General features: G+C 48.9%; 1 protein-coding gene across 4 annotated transcripts in view; it reads right to left on the bottom strand.

Moving 5' to 3' along the window:
* The window catches only part of fhod1 (formin homology 2 domain containing 1), a 483,544-nt gene that overhangs the window by 381,220 nt on the left and 79,907 nt on the right, over positions 1–22,417 (bottom strand). For all 4 annotated transcript variants that reach the window (XM_038806848.1, XM_038806847.1, XM_038806846.1 and 1 more), the window contains exon 3: positions 20,104–20,168. In XM_038806848.1, the coding sequence (XP_038662776.1) occupies positions 20,104–20,168 (65 nt within the window). The remainder of the gene's footprint in view (positions 1–20,103; positions 20,169–22,417) is intronic.

Genomic DNA, 22,417 nt, shown 5'->3' on the forward strand with positions numbered 1-22,417 from the left:
GGCAAGAAAAAAAAACCTATGGACATGCACTTCACAGTCCCTCTTTTCAATATCCTTTTGTTTGTGTATTGCCTTGCCTGATTTGCCCTACCCAACTGCATTACTTCACATTTCACTGGATTGAATCCCATTTGCCAACATGATCAGTCCATTGTTGTTATCTTCCTACAATCTACAGCTTTCTTCCTTACTAACAACGACACAGTCAATTTCTGCAGCATCTGCAAACGTCTTACCACATTACAGGAACGATCTGAAATCTTCTTAATGTCATTGATCCAGGCCTCAACGTTTGGGGGCCTCGCATCCCTCCACTGAAGAAGAATCCTCCGCCGGGCTACCAGGGACGCAAAGGCCAGAATACCGGCCTCTTTCGCCTCCTGCACTCCCGGCTCCTCTGCAACCCCAAATATTGCTATACCCCCAGCCCGTTTTGACCCTGGACCCTACCACCCTCGACACCATCCTCGCTACGCCCTTCCAAAATGCCTCCAGTGCTGGGCATGCCCAGAACATATGGGTGTGGTTTGCTGGGCTCCCTGAGAACCTAACACATCTGGCCTCACCCCAAAAACACCGGCTCATCCTTGTCCCGGTCATGTGTGCCCTATGCAACATCTTGAACTGTATGAGGCTGAGCCTCGCCCACGATGAGGAAGAGTTCACTCTCCCTAGGGCATCTGCCCAAGTCCCCTGCTTGATCACCTCCCCTGGCTCCTCCTCACACTTATCTTTCAGCTCCTCCATCAAGGCCTCCTCCTCCTCCTCCTGCATCACCTGGTATATTGCCGAAATCTTCCCCTCTCCAACCCACACCCCCGAGAGCACCCTATCCTGTACCGTGCGTGGCGGCAGCAGCGGAAATCCCACCACTTGGCGCCTAACAAATGCCCTTACCTGTAGGTACCTAAAGGCGTTTCCCGGGGGGGAGCCCATACTTCTCCTCCAGCTCACCCAGGCTCACGAACTTCCCATCCACAAATAGGTCCCCCAACCTCCTTATCCCTGCTCTGTGCCACCCCGCAAACCCTCCATCTATCCTCCCCGGGACAAACCGATGGTTTCCCCGTATCGGGGTCCACACCGAGGCCTCCAACTCCCCCCGTGACGCCTCCACTGTCCCCAGATTTTGAGGGTAGCCGCCACCACCGGGCTCGTGTACCACGTTGGAGGGAGCGGCAGCGGCGCCGTTGCCAGCGCCTCCAGACTCGTACCCTCACAAGACGCCGTTTCCAGCCTCTTCCATGCCGCCCCCTCCCCCTCCAGCACCCACTTGCGCACCATCGTCACATTAGCGGCCCAGTAGTATCCACAGAGATTGGACAGTGCCAGCCCCCCCCCCCCCCTCTCATTCCCTGGCTCCAGGAGTACCCTTCTCACCGTCGGAGTCCCACGTGCCATACAAAACCCGTTATGCTCCTATTGACGCGTCTAAAAAAGGCCTTCGGGGTGTAAAGGGTGAGGCACTGGAATAGAAACAAAAACCTCGGGAGCACCGTCATCTTCACTGACTGCACCCTACCCGCCAAAGACAGCGGTAGCGCATCCCCCCTCTTGAACTCCTCCTCCATCTGCTCCACCAACCTCGTGAAATTATGTCTATGCAGAGCACCCCAGCTCCTGGCCACCTCGACCCCCAAATATCTAAAGTTCCTCTCCGCCCTTTTCAGTGGGAGCTCACCAATCCCCCTCTCGTGGTCTCCTGGGTGAACCACGAACAGCATGCTCTTCCCCATGTTGAGCTTATACCCTGAAAATTCCCCAAACTCCCGGAGGATCCTCATTACCTCCGGCATCCCCCCCCCCCCCCCCCCCACCGGGTCCACGACATAAAGTAACAGGTTGTCCGCATAGAGCGATACCCTATGCTCCTCCCTGCCCCGCACCAGCCCCCTCCAGTTCCTCGACACACTCAGTGCCATAGCCAGGGGTTCAATTGCCAGTGCGAAGAGCAGGTGGGACAGGGGACACCCCTGCCTCGTCCCTCGATACAGCCGAAAGTACTCAGACCTCCTCTTGTTCGTGGCCACACTCGCCACTGGGGCCTCATACAACAACCTGACCCACCTGATGAACCCCTCCCCAAACCCGAACCTCTTCAGCACCTCCCACAAGTACCCCCACTCTACCCGATCAAAGGCCTTCTCGGTGTCCATCGCCGCCACTATCTCCGCCTCCCCCTCACTTGCCGGCATCATAATGACGTTCAGGAGCCTCCGCACATTCGCATTCAATTGCCTCCCCTTCACAAACCCAGTCTGGTCTTCGTGAATGTCCTGCGGTACACAATCCTCAATTCTCGAGGCTAAGACCTTCGCCAGCACCTTAGCATCCACATTTAACAGCGAAATCGACCTGTAAGACCCACACTACAAGGGGTCCTTGTCCCGCTTCAGGATCAGGGAAATAAGTGCCCTGGACATAGTGGGGGGGGGGGGGGGAGGCAAGGACCCACCCTCCCTTGCCTCATTGAATGTCCTGACCAACAGCGGGCCCAGCAAATCCACATACTTTTTGTAAAATTTGGCCGGGAAACCATCCGGCCCCCCCTACCCTGCATGCTCCCTATTCCTTTGGCTAGCTCCTCCAGCCCAACCGGAGCTCCCAAACCCACCACCAGTCCCTCCTCCACCTTCGGGAACCTCAGTTGGTCCAGAAAGCGGCCCATTCTTCCCTCCTCCTGTGGGGACTTGGACCGATACAGTTCCTCATAAAAGTCCCTGAAGACCCCATTGATGTCAACCCCACTTCACGCCACACTTCCCCTCCTGTCCTTAACTCCCCCAATCTCCCTAGCTGCGTCCCGCTTCCAAAGCTGATGCGCCAGCATCCGGCTTGCCTTTTCCCCATACTCATAGATTGCCCCCTGCGCCTCTGCCTTCCTGGTGGTCAACAGGTCGAATTCGGCCTGGAGGCTACGCCTCGCCCTCAACAGTCCCTCCTCTGGCTCCTCCACGTACCTCCTGTCCACCCTCACCATCTCCCCCACCAGCCTCTCCCTCTCCCTCTGCTCTCTCCTCTCCTTATGGGCCCTAATGGAGATTAGCTCTCCCCTGATCACCGCCTTCAGCGCCTCCCAGACCGTCCCCACTCGAACCTCCCGGTATCTCTCTATGCTGCCGTGAACCTGCTCGCTCACCTCCTCATCTGTCAACAGTCCCACATCCAAGCGCCACAGCGGGCGCTGGTCGCTCTCCTCCCCCAGCTCCAAGTCTACCCAATGCGGAGCGTGATCTGAAATGGCTATCGCCGAGTACTCCCCTACCCTCGTGATCAGCGCCCAACTCACAACGAAGAAATCGATCCGGGAATAGGCCTTATGAACATGTGAGAAGAATGAGAATTCCCTAGCCCTCGGCCTTGCAAATCTCCAAGGATCTACCCCTCCCATCTGGTCCATAAACCCCCTCAGTTCTCTAGCCGCCGCCGGTCCCCTGCCCGTCCTGGATCTGGAGTGATCCAGTGTCGGATCCTACACCGTATTGAAGTCTCCCCCCATTATTAGGCCCCCCACTTCCAGGTCCGGGATTCGGCCTAGCATGCACCGCATAAACCCCGCATCGTCCCAGTTTGGGGCGTAAACATTAACCAGCATCACCCTCTCCCCTTTCAACTTACCACTTACCATTACATACCTACTGCCATTACCTGCCACAATGCTCGACGCCTTGAACGAAACCCTCTTTCCTACCAGAATCCCCCCCCCCCCCCCCCCGATTTTTTGCATCTTGCCCTGAAAGGAACACCTGGCCTACCCACCCTTTCCTCAATCTTACCTGGTCCGCCACCTTCAGGTGCATCTCCTGTAGCATTACCACATCCGCCTTCAGCCCCTTCAGGTGCATGAACACACGAGCCCGTTTAACCAGCCCATTCAGTCCCCTCACATTCCAGGTTATCAGCCGGACCAGAGGGCTGCCCGCCCCCCTCCCCCACCGAGTAGCCATAACCCCTCCGCGGCCAGCCACGCGCCCACACCCCACATTCAGCCCGTTCCCCACGGCAGCAGACCCCGTCCCGACCCCCTCTACTCGCTCCATCTCCCCCTTGACCATACCAGCAGCAACCCGGTCCCCCCCCCCCTCCCCAGCTAGGACCCCACCTAGCTGCGTTGCTCTCCCCATTGCATTCCCACAAGTCAGCCGACTCCTGCTGACCCTGGCCGCTCCCGCCCCTCCTTCGATTCCTCCCCTTGTGGGATGTCTCCTTCCCCTCCATTGCCCACCCACAGGGTCCCCGCCTCCCCCTTCATCCCAAGCGCAGGAAAAAGCCCGCGCTTCCCCACCCCTTCCAGCCTTCAGCCCGGGGAAAAAGCCCGTGCTTTCCACCTGCCCGGCCCCGCCTCCTCTGGCGCAGCTCCTGTTCACAGGCCCAGTCCTCTCACCCCCATCTCGGGCTTTGCCCTCCCCCGCGGGGGCCCCGTCCCCCCTGCCGACCCTCCACCCCCCCCACTCCATTTATTTGCCTCCCTTCACTAACCCACCCGACGGATCTAACCAAATCACTGCCCAACTCACCCCCACCATCCACCCTAAATCGCAAAAAAACAAGAACAGAGAACGAACAAAAAGAACCCCCACTCGAAGTGTAGCACAACCTCAGCACCCCGACCATCCCAATGCACGGCCCCCACCCCGATCTTCAGTTTGCGTCCAACTTCTCGGCCTGAACAAAGGCCCACTTCTCCTCCGGGGACTCGAAATAATGATGCCAGTCCTTGTAGGTGACCCACAGACATGCCGGCTGCAACATGCCGAACTTCATCCCCTTCCTGTGCAGCACATCCTTTGTCCGGTTGTACCCGGCCCGCTTCTTCGCCACCTCCGCACTCCAGTCCTGATAAATTTGACCCTCCACGTTCTCCCACCTGCTGCTCCACTCTTCTCTTGGCCCACCTGAGGACATACTCCCGATCAGCGAATCGGTGAAACCGCACCAGCACCGCCCGTGGCGGCTCGTTAGCCTTGGGCCGCCTCGCCAGCACTCTATGGGCCCCTTCCAGCTCCAGGGGCCCCTGAAAGGACCCCGTTCCCATCAGCGAGTTTAACATAGTGACCACATAGGCCCCCACACCCGACCCCTCCTTCTCGAACCGCTCCTGCCATTTCTTGTGGAGCGCCTCGTGCGCCTCCACCTTTACCGCTAGGCCCAAGATCTCGTCTTCATGCTCCGAGACCTTCTGTCGGACCTCGCGGATCGCCGCCGCCTGGGTCTCTAGCAACTTATCAATGGAAGCCTTCATCGGCTCCAGCAGGTCCGCTTCAAGCTCCCTGAAGCAGCGCTGGAGAGCCTCCTGTTGCTCCTCCACCCACTACATCCATGCTGCTTGGTCTCCGCCCGCCGCCATCTTGCTTTCCTTCCCTCGCACTTTCTGTGGCTTCATCACCACTTTTTTAGTTGCCCCGCTCTTGGTCCAAGCCATACACTTTCGGGGGAATGCTGCAAACTCCTTCCCACACCGGGAAATGTCGAAAAATAGCCGTTGGGGGCCCTGAAAAGAGCCCAAAAGTCCATTCTAAGCGGGAGCTGCCGAACGTGCGACTTAGCTCTGCATAACCACAACCGGAAGTCCCATTGACCTGTACATTTAATGCTACATCATAGATGTATACCAAAAAAAACAAGGGACCTATTATTGAGCCCTCTGGGGGCCCACTAGAAACAGCCTTCCAGTCACTAAAACACCCATTGATCATTACACTGCATCCTGCCACTGAGCCAATTTTGGATCCAACTTGCCATTTTCCTTTGGATTCCATGGGCTTTTAATTACCTGACCAGTTTGCCAATGTGGAGCCGTGCAAAGGCCTTGCGAACATCCATGTAGACTATATCCAACCCATTACCATTATCCGCCCTATGCAACCAAGTTATTCAAACATGACCTTCCCAGAACATATCTGTCCTTAATCAATCCGTGCCAAAAGACAATAATACTGTTCCTCCAAATTTTCTTCCAATAATTTTGCCACCACCGAGGTTTGGCTGACAGGCAGTAATAATTCAGGCTATCTCTTTCTTTCATTTTAAACGACAATGCAATGCCAGCAGTTCTCCAGTCCTTTGGCACGACGATGATACCCACAGAGGATTGGAAAATTGTAAGCACGAAAGCCTCTGTCGTCTGCAACATGAGTCACAGATGTTTCACTGAACACAATGCAACGAATGAAATACCCTGGGGATTGCTCTGTGGCTTTGAGAAATTGAGTAGCATTTTTAAAAACTATTTGTCGAAATGCTGGAATGTCTGCTGTGGACTGATTTACAATCTCCACCAAACTGGCTTTTGACCATAATATTCTGACAGTGATTTGGCAATGCTCAGGATAGCTCCCATGTTGCCTAAGTATAGGTGGTGGGTACTCAGGCGTACAGAGCAGGAAGGACCCAGCTTCATTTCCTGTCACTGCTGAGTCATCTATCGCAGCTAGAGTAACAGTACGTAAATTGCAGGTGATGGTGTTGCCAAGCATCTGCTGCCCTTGTCTTTCTAGGTGGTAGAGGTCGTGGCGTTGGATGGTGCTGTTGAAAGAGCCTCGGTGAGTTGCTGCAGTGCATGTTGTAGATAGTACACACTACTGCCACAGGACACTGGTGGAGGGAGTGGATGGTGAAGGTGGTGGATGGAATGCCAATCAAGCAGCCTCTTGGTCCTGGACAGTGTTGAGCCTCTTTAGTGTTATTGGGGCTGCACTCTTCCAGGCAAATGGAGAGTGTTGCATAATACTTCTGACTTGCACCTTATTGATAGTGGGAAAGATTTTGGGGGGGGTTCAGATACTCTTGCAGTCACATTTCTTCTATGGCTCCGTTTCTGATCAAAAGTAACCTCCCGGGTGCTGTTAGTAGGGAATTAAGAAATGGTAATGCCATTGAATGGCATGGGGAAGTGGTTGGATTCCCTAATGTTAGAGATGGTCATTATCTAGCACTTGTGTGGTGAGAATGTTTCTTCCCACTTGTCAGCCCAAGCCTGGATATTGTCCAGGTCTTGCTGCATTTGGACACAGACTGCTTCAGTATCTGAGGAGCTGCGAATACTATTGAATATTGTGCAATCATCAGTGAGCATCCTCACATATGACCATAAGAAGGTAATTGATGCAGCAGCTGAAGATGTTAGGGCCCAGGACAATACCCTGAGGAGCTTCTGCACTGATGTCCTGGGATCGAGGTGATGAACATGCAACATCTTCCTTTGTGCTGGATATGACTCCAAGCAGTGGAGAGTCCCTCCCTACACCTCCAACTACCACTGACTCCAGTTTTACTTAGGCTCCTTGATGCCACACTCAGTCAAATGCTGCGTTGATATCAAGAGCAGTTCCTCTCACCTTACTTCTTGAATTCGGAGTTGCAATGTTGTTTCAGGCAAATAGCCCACATTCACTGGCAAGCTGTGGGGGTCTGTCAGCACTGTACTTCAACAGGAGTCAATGATAGTGAGGAACAAGGGGTGGAGAAAAAGAGCTCAAGATAATGGTGGTCAAGAACTGAAATAACAATATCAGGATCAGTTGATAACAGACGAGGACTTCATTCAAAATGTGATGTTCAATGTGCTGTTAAATATTTCTCTGTCTATTTGTTGATTCTATTGCTTCAATGGAGAAAGATTATTGTGAAACACAGGAGGTTATAATGTGCATCAGCATCTGTGCCTCATTAAGTATCAAGAATAACTTGTCTTGGACAGAAAAATTCAAAACTAATAATGGTGCCTCACAGAAAGAAAAAGGGTGTGTACTGTATGTTACCCACTCTTGTAATAGCAGTTTTCCTGCAATAATTTCCAGTCTATGTACACATTTAGTCAGAGCACTCCTTCTCTCATCGCAATCCATTCATTGATATTAATTTTATATTACATACTATTGAACAAAGTATAGAATATAAACACAATAGGGGCGATTCTCTGCTCCGCGGGCCAAGTGCCCGCGCCGTCGTGAACACCATGGTTAACGTCATCCAGCGTTCCTACGCATGCGCAGTTGGGGCAGCTTATTCCTGCGCATGCGCAGTTGGGGCAGCTTATTCCTGCGCATGCGCGGGGAACTTCTTACACGTGCTGGCCCCAACGCAATATGGCGTGGGTGTTTAGGGGCCAGCCGTGGCGGATGTAGGCCGGGGGGGGTAGGGGGTAAGAGGCTGGCCTGCCGATTGGTGGGCCCTGATCGCGGACCAGACCTCTTCGGAGGGGGCCCCCCGGTGAAGGAGTCCCCCCCTCCCACCCCTCACAGGATGCCCCCCCCCAGCGTTCCCGCAGAGTTCCCGCCAGCAGCGACCAGGAGTGGACGGTGGTGGTGGGACCCTATCGTGTCGGAGCGGCCGTTCGGCCCATGCGGGCCGGAGAATCGCCACTCTTGCGGCGATTCTCCGAGCGGCCCGGCGCGATATGTGCGGCGCTGGTTTCGGGGGGGGGGGGGGGGGGGGGGGGGGGGGGGGGGGAGAATCGGGTGCGGGGGTCGGGGCGGCGTAGAACAATTCGCGCAGCGGCCTGGCGATTCTCCCACCCGGCGTTGGGGGGGAATACCGTCCAATATTCCACTACGAAATTTATATATCGATTCAATGTTACAGTGCAATGTACTTTCCTTAAAAAAGGATCAGCCGACAAAACTACCCTTCTTTGTCTTTCCAAGTTAACAGAGATTCTAGGAATGCCAATCATGAGCAGGAGCTACGCCTGAATTTCTCAGTCACTTGCTCCAGCAATGGCATACCCATGGAAACAAAGCTCACAATTGGCAGACAACAAAAGCCTGTTGAATTGACATAACAGAAATTTTCAATACAAAAGTATTAAAAATGTATCACTATCGCATCTGTAAAAATGTATCACATGTTTGTCATCCTCCTAAGAGTTGTTAGTAACCACTCAAAGGCAGAGTTGGCATTTCACTACCATGGCCCTTGATACTGGGGAATGAGAAGCATCGCTATGGAGACACTGGCATAATGAGCTTTTCTATCAAACCGCCAAGTGTTCTCACCGGCTGAGCACCTGATATGCTGATTGTTTTCTCATGTGTGATGGTTTAGAATTCAAGTTGCAAAGTCTGATAAACAATAATGAAAAATGTTATCTTTGTTAATTTCACAAGACATCTGAAGACGGAACATTTTTTAATTTGCAAACAGCAATAAAAAGGGAAGTTGGCAGTTTTTGCATGCAGTAAGTAAGTCAAAGTGTATTTCCATGTAAACTACAAGTGCCAAGTTATGTGTCAGAAGCAGTCTCAGTGCCACAAAGGGGGGAAAAAAAGCACTTAAAAAAACGCACAACATGAAACAAACAGGAAGTATTGACTAAACGGACAAGCCCCAGACAAATGGCGCTGATGGGAAAAGGGCCTGTTCGACTGATTTGGCGCCAACTTCCACAGAGATACTGCTCCTCCTGCCGATTTTCAATCATTTACTAAACCAAATAGCAGATTGTACTTATTAATAACTGTGTCCTTTCCTTTTCACCTTCACAACTGGAGTCTACAGTTAATTCCAAGTATTTTTAATTTTAAAAATAAATTACTCAATCATTTAAAATAAGCAATGTACATGATACAGCGAAACAGGAATGTAAAGCGAGAAACAGAATTGCCAGATAGGATTTCCCTTTCAGATGAACGGGAGGAGGATTTTTTTTTCCTGAGGGTCATTAGGCTTCCCCAGAATATAGTGGAAGCCGGGCCGTTGAATTTATTCAAGGCTGAATTAGAGAGTTGTTTTTGACAGACAAGGGTTACGTGGGGGAGGGGTGTGCTGACAGGAAAGTGGAGTTGAAGGCACAATCACATCAGTTAGAATCTTAACAAATGGTTGAGCAGGCTCAAGGGTCAAGTGTCCTCCTCCTGCACCCATTACCTAACTTCCTATCAAATTTGAGCAACTTTGAAATCCAACAAAGCGCGCTGCAGAAAAACCTTTTCAAGTGCCTAAAAGTGATAGAGAGTCAGACTTTACACGTTAACCTCCTTGAATACTGATCAACCCCACTGTGGATCACCTGCACTTTATTTCAGAATTCAAATCACTTTTTAAAAACACTGAACTGATGATACATAATTGTCCAAAAAAAGTTTAATTTAGCATTCAAAAAAATTGCACTTTGGAAAAGGCTGCAGGATTCTAATTAGCATTGTTGATTCAAACTAGCTGTACAGGGGGTGGCTACTTGCAAAGCACAATAATCTTAATTAGGTATTCCATTGATCTAAGTGTTGAACGATGCAACTCTACCTTTGGATTGGCCTTTATAAAAAACTATCGGGGCGATTCTCCAATATTGAGCCCAAGTGTTCGCGCCGTCGTGAACGCCGTCGCGTTTCACGACAGCGCGAACCGGGCCTGGGTACGACAGATTCTGTCTCCCACAAGGGGCCAGCATGCGCTGGAGCGGTTCATGCCGCTCCAGCCTCCTCATGCGGCGCCAATTGGGTGCCGCACCAACCCGCGCATGTGCAGTTGGGCCGTGTCAAACTGCGCATGCGTGGGGGACTTCTTTAGCGCGCCGGCCCCGACCTAGGGTCGGTGTTCAGGGGCCGGCCGCGCCAGGAAGTAGGCCTGGCGGAGGGGGAAAGAGGCTAGCCCGCCGATCGGTGGGCCCTGATCGCGGGCCAGACCCCATCGGAGGCCACCCCGGTGAAGGAATCCCCCCCCCCCCCCCCTCACAGGCCACACCCGACCGTTCCCGCAGAGTTCCCGTCAGCAGCGACCAGGGGTGAACGGCGCCGGCGGCACTCTGTCGTATCGGCACGGCCGCTCGGCCATCCGGGCCGGAGAATCGGCGACCCCGCTAATTCCAGCAGCCCACGGCCAGTGCCGCAGCAAACGCGCTGGCGCACATGGCACCGATTCTCCGCACCTCGGAGAATCGCGCGCCGGCGTCGGGGCGTCGTAGCGTGGTTGCAGCGATTCTCCGGCCTGACGCTTAGAGAATCGCCCCCTATATTTAGAGGACATTTGCCGCACAGAGAACAATAATATTGAATATGAATATTTTGCTTCTGTATTCACTAGAGAAGGGGCCTTGTTGCTTGTGAGAACAGCGTAAATCAGGTTAATAGGCTCGAACAGGTTGATATTAAGAAGGGGGATGTGCTGGAAATGTTGAAAAGCATCAGGGTAGCTAAGTCCCCTGGGCCAGATGGGAAATACCCAAGTTTACTACGGGAAGTGAGGGAGGAGATTGCTGCACCCTTGGCGATGATCCTTGCGTCCTCACTCTCCACTGGAGTAGTACTGGATGATCGGAGGGAGGCGAATGTTGTTCCCCTGTTCAAGAAAGGACATAGGAAAATCCCTGGGAATTACAGACCCATCAGTCTTACGTCTGTGGTGAGCAAAACACTGGAAAGGATTCTGAGAGATAGGATTTATGATTATTTGGAAAAACATAGTTTGATCAAAGATAGTCAGCATGGCTTTGTGAGGGGCAGGTCACGCCTCACAAGCCTCATTGAATTATTTGAGGATGCGACAAGAGACATTGATGAAGGTCGGCAGTGGATGTGGTGTATATGGATTTCAGTAAGACATTTGATAAGGTTCCCCATGGTAGGCTCATTCAGAAAGTTAGGGGTCATGGGATGCAGGAAAATATGGCTGTCTGGATACAGAATTAGCTGGCCAAAGGAAGACAGCGAGTGGTAGTGGATGGAAAGTATTCAGCCTGGTGGTCGGTGACCAGTGGTGTCCTGCAGGGATCTGTTCTGGGACCTCTGCTGTTTGTGGTTTTTATAAATGACTTGGATGAGGAAGTGGAAGGGTTGGTTAGTAAGTTTGCCAATGACACAAAGTTTGGTGGAGTTGTAGATAGTGTCGAAGGCTATTGCAGCTTACAACAGGACATTGTCAGGATGCAGAGCTGGGCTGAGGAGTGATAGATGGAGCTCAACCTAGATAAATGTGAAGGGATTCATTTTGGAAGGTCAAATTTGAATGCTGAATACAGGGTTAAAGGCAGGATTCTTGGAAGTATAGAGGAACAGAGAGATCTTGCGGTCCACGTACATAGATCCCTCAACATTGCCACCCAGGTCGATAGGGTTGTTGAGAAGGCATATGGTACGTTGGCTTTCATTAACAGGGGGACTGAGTTTAAGAGCCGCGAGGTTTTGCTGCAGCTTTATAAAACCCTGGTTAGACCACACTTGGAATATTGTGTCCAGTTCTGGTTGCCTCATAGTAGGAAGGATGTGGATGCTTTGGAGAGGGTACAGAGGAGATTTACCAGGATGCTGCCTGGGCTGGAGGGCATGTCTTATGAAGAAAGGTTGAGGGAGCTAGAGCTTTTCTCACTGGAGAAAAGAAGGAAGAGAGGTGACTTGATAGAGATGTACAAGGTGATGAGAGGCATGGATAGAGTGGATAGCCAGAGACTTTTTCCCAGGGCAGAAATGGTTGTCACGAGGGGACATAATTTTAAGGTGATTGGAGGAGATTCATGCAGCCCGGGCATCTTGTTGGGGCTGGTCCAGCTCAAAGTTGACATTGTTTGATGCCAGGGCATATAGGGCATCGGTGACCTCATGGATGGACTTATGGGCTGTAACTTGGGAAGCAGCACACCCCCTTAGCAGACCTACGTCGGTGGAAAGGCGCCCAATGTGTGTATGGAAAAGTATGTGTGTGAACATCAGTGCGTGCATATTGGTGAGAGTGCGCATGGAAAAATAGGATATGCGTGAATGCCTGTTAAAAGTTTGCACGTGTGACAATGAGCTGCACATACTAAGTTCACGCCTACACAGGGCACAGTGGAAGGAGAGCAAAAGAAGAAGCGGCAACACCCCACCCCTATCGGTAACATGCACAGAAGGAAAACTCAAAACAGGCAGACCTTAAGAAGGACACCAACTGCCCCCCCCCCAACCCCCACCACCCCCCCCCTCCCACCACCACCACCACCACCCCCCCCCCCCCACCACCACCACCACCCCCCCCCCACCACCCCCCCCCCCCACCACCACCACCACCACCACCACACACACCCCCCAAACACCTTCAGCCCGGCAGTAGGTTTTTGCACCCACCAACAAGCAGCAAACCACAACCTGCAGCTGGGAAGTGTTCTCACAACCACAAAGCCAATTCCTCATTAGCAATACCCTGCAGCTGTGAAACTAGAGGCTGCTCACAGTCAAAGGGAGTTAAAGTAACCTTCAGCATAGAGCCAAGAGCAGGGCTCTGTCTGGAAGTATTTGGTTGGTGTTATGTGAGAGTACCTTTAAGAACTGGGTGTTTATAAATGGGTGTGTGTATAAATATCTGTAGTGAGAGTACCTTTAAGAAATGAGTGTTTTTTACTGCAGTGATGTCAGAGAGTGGGTGGAGCTGGGCTGTCTGTCAGCTTTTTACTTTTGTCTTTGACCAGGCTGCAGGGTGTGTTTTAGTTTAGTTTCCAGAGTGGGAGCTGAAGCCAGACAGAGCAGCTGTACTGTTGGTCTCTCTGCCATCAAAAGACTATCTTTTGATCATTTGGTGAATTCAGAATTATAAATGTTCTCAGTAGTGAATGTAAACCTAATGTGCTTCTGTTGAAAGGTCTTTTAAGTCTTATGGATGTTAAAAGGAAAGCTTAAAGGATTACTTAGTGTTGTATTCTTTGTGGGTTGTATTTGAATTGATGATTGCCAAGATGTTCACTGTGTTTTAAAAAGATTAACTTGAGTTCATAGAATAAACATTGTATTGTTTAAAAAAAATACTTCTTCATTTCTGCTCTACCATTTGGGCACGATCCGGAACTTGCCATCAGGGGCGGGCTGGTTAGATAGCTAACTGATTTATGCTGGTGCAAATTGCAATTTTGGCCTTTCCCACTATTTAACCGCAATCGCGCCCCTAGTCTCTAAACTCCCTCCAAACTTTACTTCAACTTGGTCTCTCTCAATGACTGCTTACCTCTCAAATCTCATCTCGCAAGACTCCATTCCCCTCGATTCCCATGTCTGCACTCCAGTACTAACGCACAGGCACAACTCCATTTCTTGAGTCAGGCTGAGCAGAATGTCATTTCTCCAAAGGGTTACTATTGCTTCAACAGCCTGCAGCACAAATTCACCAACTTTGCAACCCTTCAGGCTTCTCCCAAACCCTCACTAGATGTCGACTGCAGCACTTTTACTGCTTGGAGCGTCTTCCTTCGTTCCTCTCCCTGGTGGTTCCTATCAGTGGTTTCCTCACCCCTTGGCTCCTTCCCCAGTTCCCTCTCTCGGGGCTTCTCTTTGGTCTCTTCTCTTGCATCAACCCACCTTTGGGTCCCATGAGTGGGTTTTCCAGCTGTTTTCCCCCCCTGAAGGCAGCTTGAGGGATTTTCACTTTCAGGGCTGTGCACACACTGCCTGGTCCCGAGCCATGCATTTGCAGAAACTCTCTGGGCACCGTAGTACTTGTAGCTCCCAGCCTCTGCTCTGGAATCAGGTAAGTGATTTCCTCACAGTTTGAAGACACTGTCAACTAAGAATAGTCAAGTTGCCCATCATAAATAATGCCAAGCTAGCAGCCCCGCTCTGTAATGTAAGCTTAGGTGAACTACACAAAAAAAACAGGTAAAGTAACAGACAAACAATGGAAATTGAGAAAATAAACAAAATAAACTCAATCAACAATCGATTGATCAACAATGCTCATTAAATCAGGCCTGATAGCATGTCAGCTATTCTGATCATGTTGCCAATCCCACTCCATAACCTAGTGCGGGTTTGACTCGAGCAAACTGGTAGTATCAATATGACAAAATCAGGCACGGAATACTCGAGAGGTAGGTTTCATATGATAAATGTCCAGAGCACATGTCAATTTCATAAACAGTCAAGAAACCCAACACCTTTGGATAAATTACCCCCACCCCAGGAAAGGAAACCGAGCCATGCTATTTAATTTTGCACTGTAAAGTATTTTCACTCTGGCAATGGGCAGCACAGTAGCACAGTTGCTTCACAGCGCCAGGGTCCCAGGTTTGATTCTGGCCTGGATCACTGTCTGTGCGGAGTCTGCACGTTCTCCCCATGTCTGCGTGGGTTTCCTCTGGATGCTCCAGTTTCCTCCCACAAGTCCCTAAAGACGTGCTGTTAGGTGAATTGGACATTCTCCCTCTGTGTCCCCGAATAGTTGCCGATATGTGGCGACTAGGGGCTTTTCACGGCAGCTTCATTGCAGTGTTAATGTAAACCTACTTCTGACATTAATAAAGATTATTATTATGAGCATGAAGAGTTGACTGCTATTTGAAGAGCAATATTAGACTCAAATGATTTGTGGAAAGGAACCTCAAGATGAATTCCATCACAAATTATTTAATGCTTCTTATGAGATATACTCATGTGCAACCCAATAACAGCATCAACCCCCGCCCCCCCCCCCCCCCCCTCCTCCATCCCCCAACCTCACAAAGTCAAAACAACATAACAATTTGTCAGTATATATCATCCTTTTACTAAGGACATGGGAAGTCTACTCCAAGTAGAATAAAGAACTTGGGTCTATTTACAGTCACGTTATATATAAATCCAGTTATATCCTTCTGGGTCGCTCCATGGTCGGTGCCTTACTGGCCGACCATTTTTACATAGCTGAATGGAGTTCCCTCACCCCTCAGCGGTGGAGCTCGTACTCTGCGAGAACCACGAGGAAGGTCATCCTTCCCACCCCGTAAGCCCCATGTGGGATAATGACAACCCTCACCAGCAATCTTCTACTTTCCCTTCTCTCCCAGGTTGGAGGTCAACCAATTGAACTCGTTCCAAATTCTTCCGTTGCCACCATTCCAACTGCTCACCAGATGTCCAATACTGAACCCTTCTTTCTTGCACTATTAATACACTGACCCAGAAAGCACACTGCAGAAACCTACTTTTTTCCTTGCCTACGGTGGCACGGTGGTTAGCACTGCTGCCTCACAGTGCCACGGACCCAGGTTCAATTCCAGCTGTGTGAAGTTTGCACATACTCAGTGCGTGCGTGTGTGTGTGTGTGTGTGTGTGTGAATTTCCTCCGTGTGCTCCAGTTTCCTCCCACGGTCCAAAGATGTGCAAACTAGGTGGATTTGCCATGCTAAATTGCCTTGGTGTCCAGGAATGTGCAGGTTGGGTTGTGGAGATAGGGAAAGGTGCATGGGGAAGTGGGCCTTGCTAGAGTGCGCTTTTGGAGGGTTGGTGCAGACTCGATGGGCAAACGGCTTCCTTCCACACTGTAGAGATTCTTTGGATTGATTCTATGGATTCTACATTAGTCTTCCTCTAAACTATCTCTTGGATTTAATTAATGTTAACTGCCTTGAGGCAGCAGTACTAACCATTGCTCCACCGTGCCACCCCTCGATATATTTTACTTTTAACATAAATCCAAACAAGGCAAATTAAACACGAGTCGACAGGCAAATTATTCTTGAAATAAAAAAGGTAAATTTCACTTAAAAATAACTGATACCACAAACTTGCACCTTAAGCACCTTGCACAAGCACCTCCAACATACCTTGTATAAATGTGGCACTGGGGCAGCACGGTGGCACAGTGGTTAGCACTGCTGCCTATGGCACTGCGGACCCGGGTTCAAAGCCCGGCCCTGGGTCAATGTCTGTGTGGAGTTTGCACATTCTCCCCGTATTTACATGAGTTTCACCCCCACAACCAAAAGATGTGCAGAGTAGGTGGATTAGCCACGCTAAATTGCCCCTTATTTGGAAAAATATATATAATTGTGTACTCTAAATTTTTTTTTTAAATAAATAAATAAATGTGGTGCTACGTAGCTGCACAGTTCCACAATGTGCTGTTCTTTATTCATGCAGGACATGTCAGGTGCACTGTCCAGCAACAGCTATCATCTTCGAGATGCACGAGTACCACCATCAGCAAGGGACACTTCTACAAACTCTCTCTCTCAGGTCACTATGATCTGTAGCTTTACAGAATTCCTTTTCAACTGACCAACCACCATTGTTCATGGTTTGGCCACTTCTGAGAAAACACATTAGCATCTCCAAGCTATTCACACAGGTTTTCATAGTTTAGATTTTTTTAGCCAACTCACATGTTGCCTTGGAGAGCTCCTGTCTCCTTTTCTGCCAAACATAAAAATTGTTCTTTTCCTGAGACTGATTTGCCTCTTCTGCTCATAAATATTCAGCTTATTCCTCTTCTGTCCCTTGCCACTTTCTCTTTTGTTTGATAATTTAACTCCCATACTTGTCAATCTCCTTTGTGTCTACCAATTGTCTGACCACATGGCGTCTGCATCTTGATGGTACTGCTTCCAGGTCAAGAGTTACCAGGTCACATGGACCAGCATTTATTATCCAAGGGAGGTACAATTGATGCAAGCTTTTAAGTCATTTGTGGGCAGCACGGTGGCGCAGTGGTTAGCACTGCTGCCTCGCAGCGCCGCGGCGCTCGGTTTGATCTCGGCTCTGGGTTACTATCCATGTGAGGTTTACGCATTCTCCGCGTGTTTGCGTGGGTTTCGACTCCACAACCCAAATATATGCAGGGTAGGTGGATTGGCCACGCTAAATTGCCCCCAAATTGGGTACTCTAAATTTATTTTAAAATTTATTTATTTTGCAAACATTCTTAAAACTATCACAGATACCACAGAAAGTCAAAGAAATTGCTAATTTTCCTTACTGTACTGCTTCAGGGTCAAAGATCGTCATACATGCTTCAATGCAGAACTGTTTCTATTTTTTTTTTAAATGGGTTGTTTGGTATTTCATACTAACCAATGGGCAAGAAAAACAATTTAGAAATTTACTAAACTAAGGTGCAGCGCGGTGGGACAGTGGTTAGCACTGCTGCCTCACAGCTCCAGTGTCCGAGGTTCGATTCCAGCCTCGGATGATTGTGTGTGTGGAGTTTTCACTTTGTCCCGTGTCTGCATGGGTTTCCTCCGGGTGCTGCGGTTTCCTCCACAGTCCAAAGATGTGCGGGTCAGGTGGTTTGGCTATGCAAAATTGCCCTTTGGTGTCAATAAGGTTAGATGGGGTTACTGGGTTACGGGGATTGGGTGGCGGTGTGGGCTTAAGTAGGGTGCTCTTTCCAAGGGCTGGTGTAGACCCGATGGGCCGAATGGCCTCCTTCTGCGCTGTAGGGATTCTATGATTATAATTGTGGACATGGCAACAGTTCAAGTTCCATATTCAAGCTTGATATCCCTGGTTTAGGGAACATGGGAAAAAGAAAACCAGCTGGGGTTTCCAGCCCCAATTGCCATGGAGTGACCTTGCTGGAAAGCGCACGAAGGGTGGCTATTGGATGACAGTGTGATCAGGTTTTGCCCCAATACCATCCATGAGTAAAACGTGTCGTAACACTGACAGCTTGAGCTCATGCATGAGAAATGACAACAGGGTTGTTCCATCATAGCTCACCTTGTAAAAGCTGCAGCTGTTACGTTCAAGTGAGTATGAGAATGTGGAATAACAGCAAACAGTTTCCACCTTTGTTGTCGCAGACGAATCTTCGGCATCACTTGTCACCAACTCAGGGGTCCTGGATGCACACACTCATTGCTAAACCAATGAGGTCTGCCCTACTTTGGCCATGTTCATCGGATGGATCACGGTTATACACTCCTAGACCTTCTGTATGGTGAACCGGTCACTGGATGATGACCTCCTGTGCACCCATACCTGAACTACATGGATACCTGCAAGCAAAATATGAACACTGACAACAGGGGACAGACAGCTGTGACCTCTGAAGCTGACTGTTTGGAAGGACATTGGAAGTGGCTTGGAGAAACAGAGAGCTCAGCTGACCAGGAAGAAGCCCCAGAGACAACTGAGGCCCGAGAATCTTGCAATTTCTCAGCCCACTGCCTTCCTCTGCAGCAAACGTGGCAGACACTGCCATGCCGCAGTGAGACTCCTGAGCCACACCAGGCAATGCTCTCCACAGAATTCACCAACACAACGGGGCAAACGTATCATTTCATGAAACGGAAGGCTGCCACTGATGGAAGTGGGTAACAGTCTCATCTCAAAGTCAGAAGGCTGTGGGTTCAAGTCACCCTCCAAAGACTTTTCAGCACAAAATATAGGCTGGCATCCCACTGCAGTACTAAGGGACACTGTTGATGTACAAACTTTCAGATGAGCCACTAAGCCAAGGCCCTGACTCAGGTTGACATGGAATATCCACTGGCACTATTTTAAAGAAGAGTAAGGGATTTCTCCCAGTGCCTGGGCAAATATTTATCCCTCAATCAACATTGCTAAAACAGATAAACTGCTCTTTATCTCATTACTGTTTGTGAGACTTTGCTGTCTGCATCTTGGTGCCACATTTCTAGCCTTACAACACTGACTGCAGCTCAAAAGGACTTCATTAGCTATGAAGTACTTTGAGATGTCCTGAAGTTGTGAAAGACACTCCCATAATTGTAAATCTTTCTTTTAAAGTGTCACAGAGTTTCTGTTCAACTGTGCCCCAACAACTGTCAGTGCCGTGAGAATTGAAATGGAGAAAATTGGAGACACGCACAAGTTAAACTACATTCTCTTATTGGCATACCAAGTTGACATACATTCAGGGGAATGAGTTTCATCCATGGAAACCGATAAATGAGACCAGTGAGCAAGACCCCGGCTGCGTTTTCCGGATACAGACAGCAGAAGCAGCCAAGACAAAAAGTCAAATTGTGCAAATGGAAAAACTCAACCACTCTTTATAAACAGCAATATCTTACATGCCTAGATAATACAGTAATGCATAAACTTAGCCCTCAAAAGTAACATTGCCCCGCCGTTGGTATTGCAACAAAATCTCTGAAGCATACTGATGCCAGTCATTATAAAATATAGCCATATTAGAACCAGCTGCTGAATAAGTCATAGGTACCAAAATAACTAATTTTAATGGTTACTCAATTGAGTACATTATACTCATACAAGGATTACAATCAAAAATGCCCTTTCAGCTACATACTATCAAACAGTTTCCAAACATTCATGGGAGGGATGGGAACCTAATTCGGGATATTATGATTTTTCTTTTAATTTTATTATTAAAAAACTACACCACTAAAGGATTTGACACAGATGGATCATGATTCTTTTATAAGCTCCAACACCTGGAGAATTAGAATATTCCACTCACCTATAATGGCATGAACTCGTACAGACAGCTGGGTCCGAAGGAGTAAGGTAGGTCGTCTCCCTTTGCTGAGTGAGAAAGAAATGTTTCATTAGTCAACTAGAACTTCAATGCTTTCTGCCACATCTTGTTTGAGGTATAATACTGTAACAAACTCCTCTGCAGTGAAAACATGCACCAGTTTAGCTACAAACTCATGTTAATATGACTGGAAACTATTTAGAGACAAGGAATTGTCTCAGATACTTTGGTGTGTGCAGCCCTTCAAACCAAAACATCAGAGAGTTGTCACTAAGTGTACACCGCTCTGCCAATGGATTCCACAATAACTGTTCCTCTTGTCATTAAGGCCCCCAAGTTCCAACTCCTGTGAAAACGATGGCAGCAAAACATTTCAGAATTAAACGGTTTTAAATGTTGCGTTCTAAAAGAGTGGAACCTGAAATGACCATGGGCTGCAGGGTTTGGAGATGGAGATCAGGAAGGAAAGCAAGTTCTGCCTCAGCTCAACATACTCAATTCAGGGCTTCGCAATTTCCCTTCCGATTGAACTTTACATTTAATTTTAATTGGGTGGCTTGGCCGGGGGGGGGGGGGGGGGGGAAGAGAGAAGAGAGGGGGTGCAGCAGCCATCTTGATTGGCAGCTCTTCTGAGAAACCCACGACTACAAGTAGAACAGGACATAAAAGACACAAAGATTTACAACTAGACCATAAAAAGTTGGGAAACTAGCCAGGTATCATAAATGAGTTTTAAAGGCACGCTCCAGCCTGGCACAGGAGTATAAAGCAGGTAAGTGTTTAGGAGTTATTATGGAAATCAAGCAAGAAAACCCACTTATGTCGGCAGCAAAATATATTAATTATTCTGGATTATCATGTGTAAGAGTCCTTCATGATGATTTCCTTATTTACCTTTATTTTTAGCCATTATCATTTTGATCCATGGATGCTTAATGGACATGTATCTTTAAGTCAAGGAACAGAGAAAATGAGGAATTCAAGAAGTTGCAACATAACATATGATGCTAGTTTTCGAGCAACAGAACTCCGGCTTTATGGAACCGGAAAAATGGGGTGGGACTCAGTTTGATTGGTTGGCTGGCGGCCAGTGAATTGCTAAAAAGCCGTGTTCTGCCCGGTAACAGGTGGTGATTAGATCTTGCCCGAGAGGGATGATTTGCAGAGCCCTAAGGAAATCACCTTTGGGGCGCTGAACACTCAGGGGAAAGACCCAGGGACGGCATGGTGACACAGTGGCAAACACTGCTGCCTCACGGTGCCAAGCACACGGGTTCGATCCCAGCCCTGGGTCACTGTCCATGTGGAGTTTGCACATTCGCCCCATGTCTGCGTGGGTCTCACTCCCAGAACATAAAACAGTGCAAGGTAGGTGGACTGGCCACACTAAATTGCTCCTTAATTGGGAAAAAAGAATGGGGTACAGTAAATTTATACAAAAAAAGGGGAAAGGACCTGCTCTCTCTCTCTCATGTTTTCGCCAAAAAAAGGTGTTACAGTTTCAGAAATATCAAGGCCTGAATGAATCTACAGGGAAAATCTTTAAGACTGGAAAGCAGAAATCTCCAGCTGAAAGCCTGGTTTGAAAGAAAATGTGAGAAACAACCATCTGAATAAAGGACTCTTACCTTTTACTTATTATTTTCACCCCTCTCTTCCCCTGTATGTGTGTGTTTGTCTTGTGTGTGTGTATACATTAGAGGGTTGGGAGCAAGTTAAAGTGGAGGATTAAGAATTAGTTAATAATTAACCAGTTGTATTTGCTTCATTACAGTTCTTGTTATACACAAAAAATAATTGTGTTTAAATGTGCAAACGTGGTGACTGTAATTAACGGGGAGCCAAGAGCCAAAGACTTTGGGTATTTTTCTAAGAATTATTGGTTAATTGGTGTTGCACCCCTGGGTCAAGACAGGCTGAAATTGACCGCTCCGTAACCGTGGGTGCCATAACACATGGGAATACAAATCATACTGATGGAGTGGAGTGGTGACTGATTATAACTGTTGCTCATTACGTTTTCGCTATACTGGTAAATAGCTTAATTTTTACCTGACCTCGTCTTACCAGCTGTTTTCTTAGTCCACTTTAAAGTATTTGGGGGTGCATATGGAGCCACATGCAAGATATGACTATCTGGTTCAGATCACAAGTGGGGGGTGGAAGGGGGATATTATCATAATATCTACCACTCATGATCACATCATTGGATATTGGACAGAACAGCTACCCTCTAAATTCAAGTTGCTCCAATGTATTCGAGGACTCACTGGTACCAAGGGAGGATATAAGAAAC

Source organism: Scyliorhinus canicula, chromosome 9 (genome assembly GCF_902713615.1).
Source record: "Scyliorhinus canicula chromosome 9, sScyCan1.1, whole genome shotgun sequence".
NCBI classification, from domain to species: domain Eukaryota; kingdom Metazoa; phylum Chordata; class Chondrichthyes; order Carcharhiniformes; family Scyliorhinidae; genus Scyliorhinus; species Scyliorhinus canicula.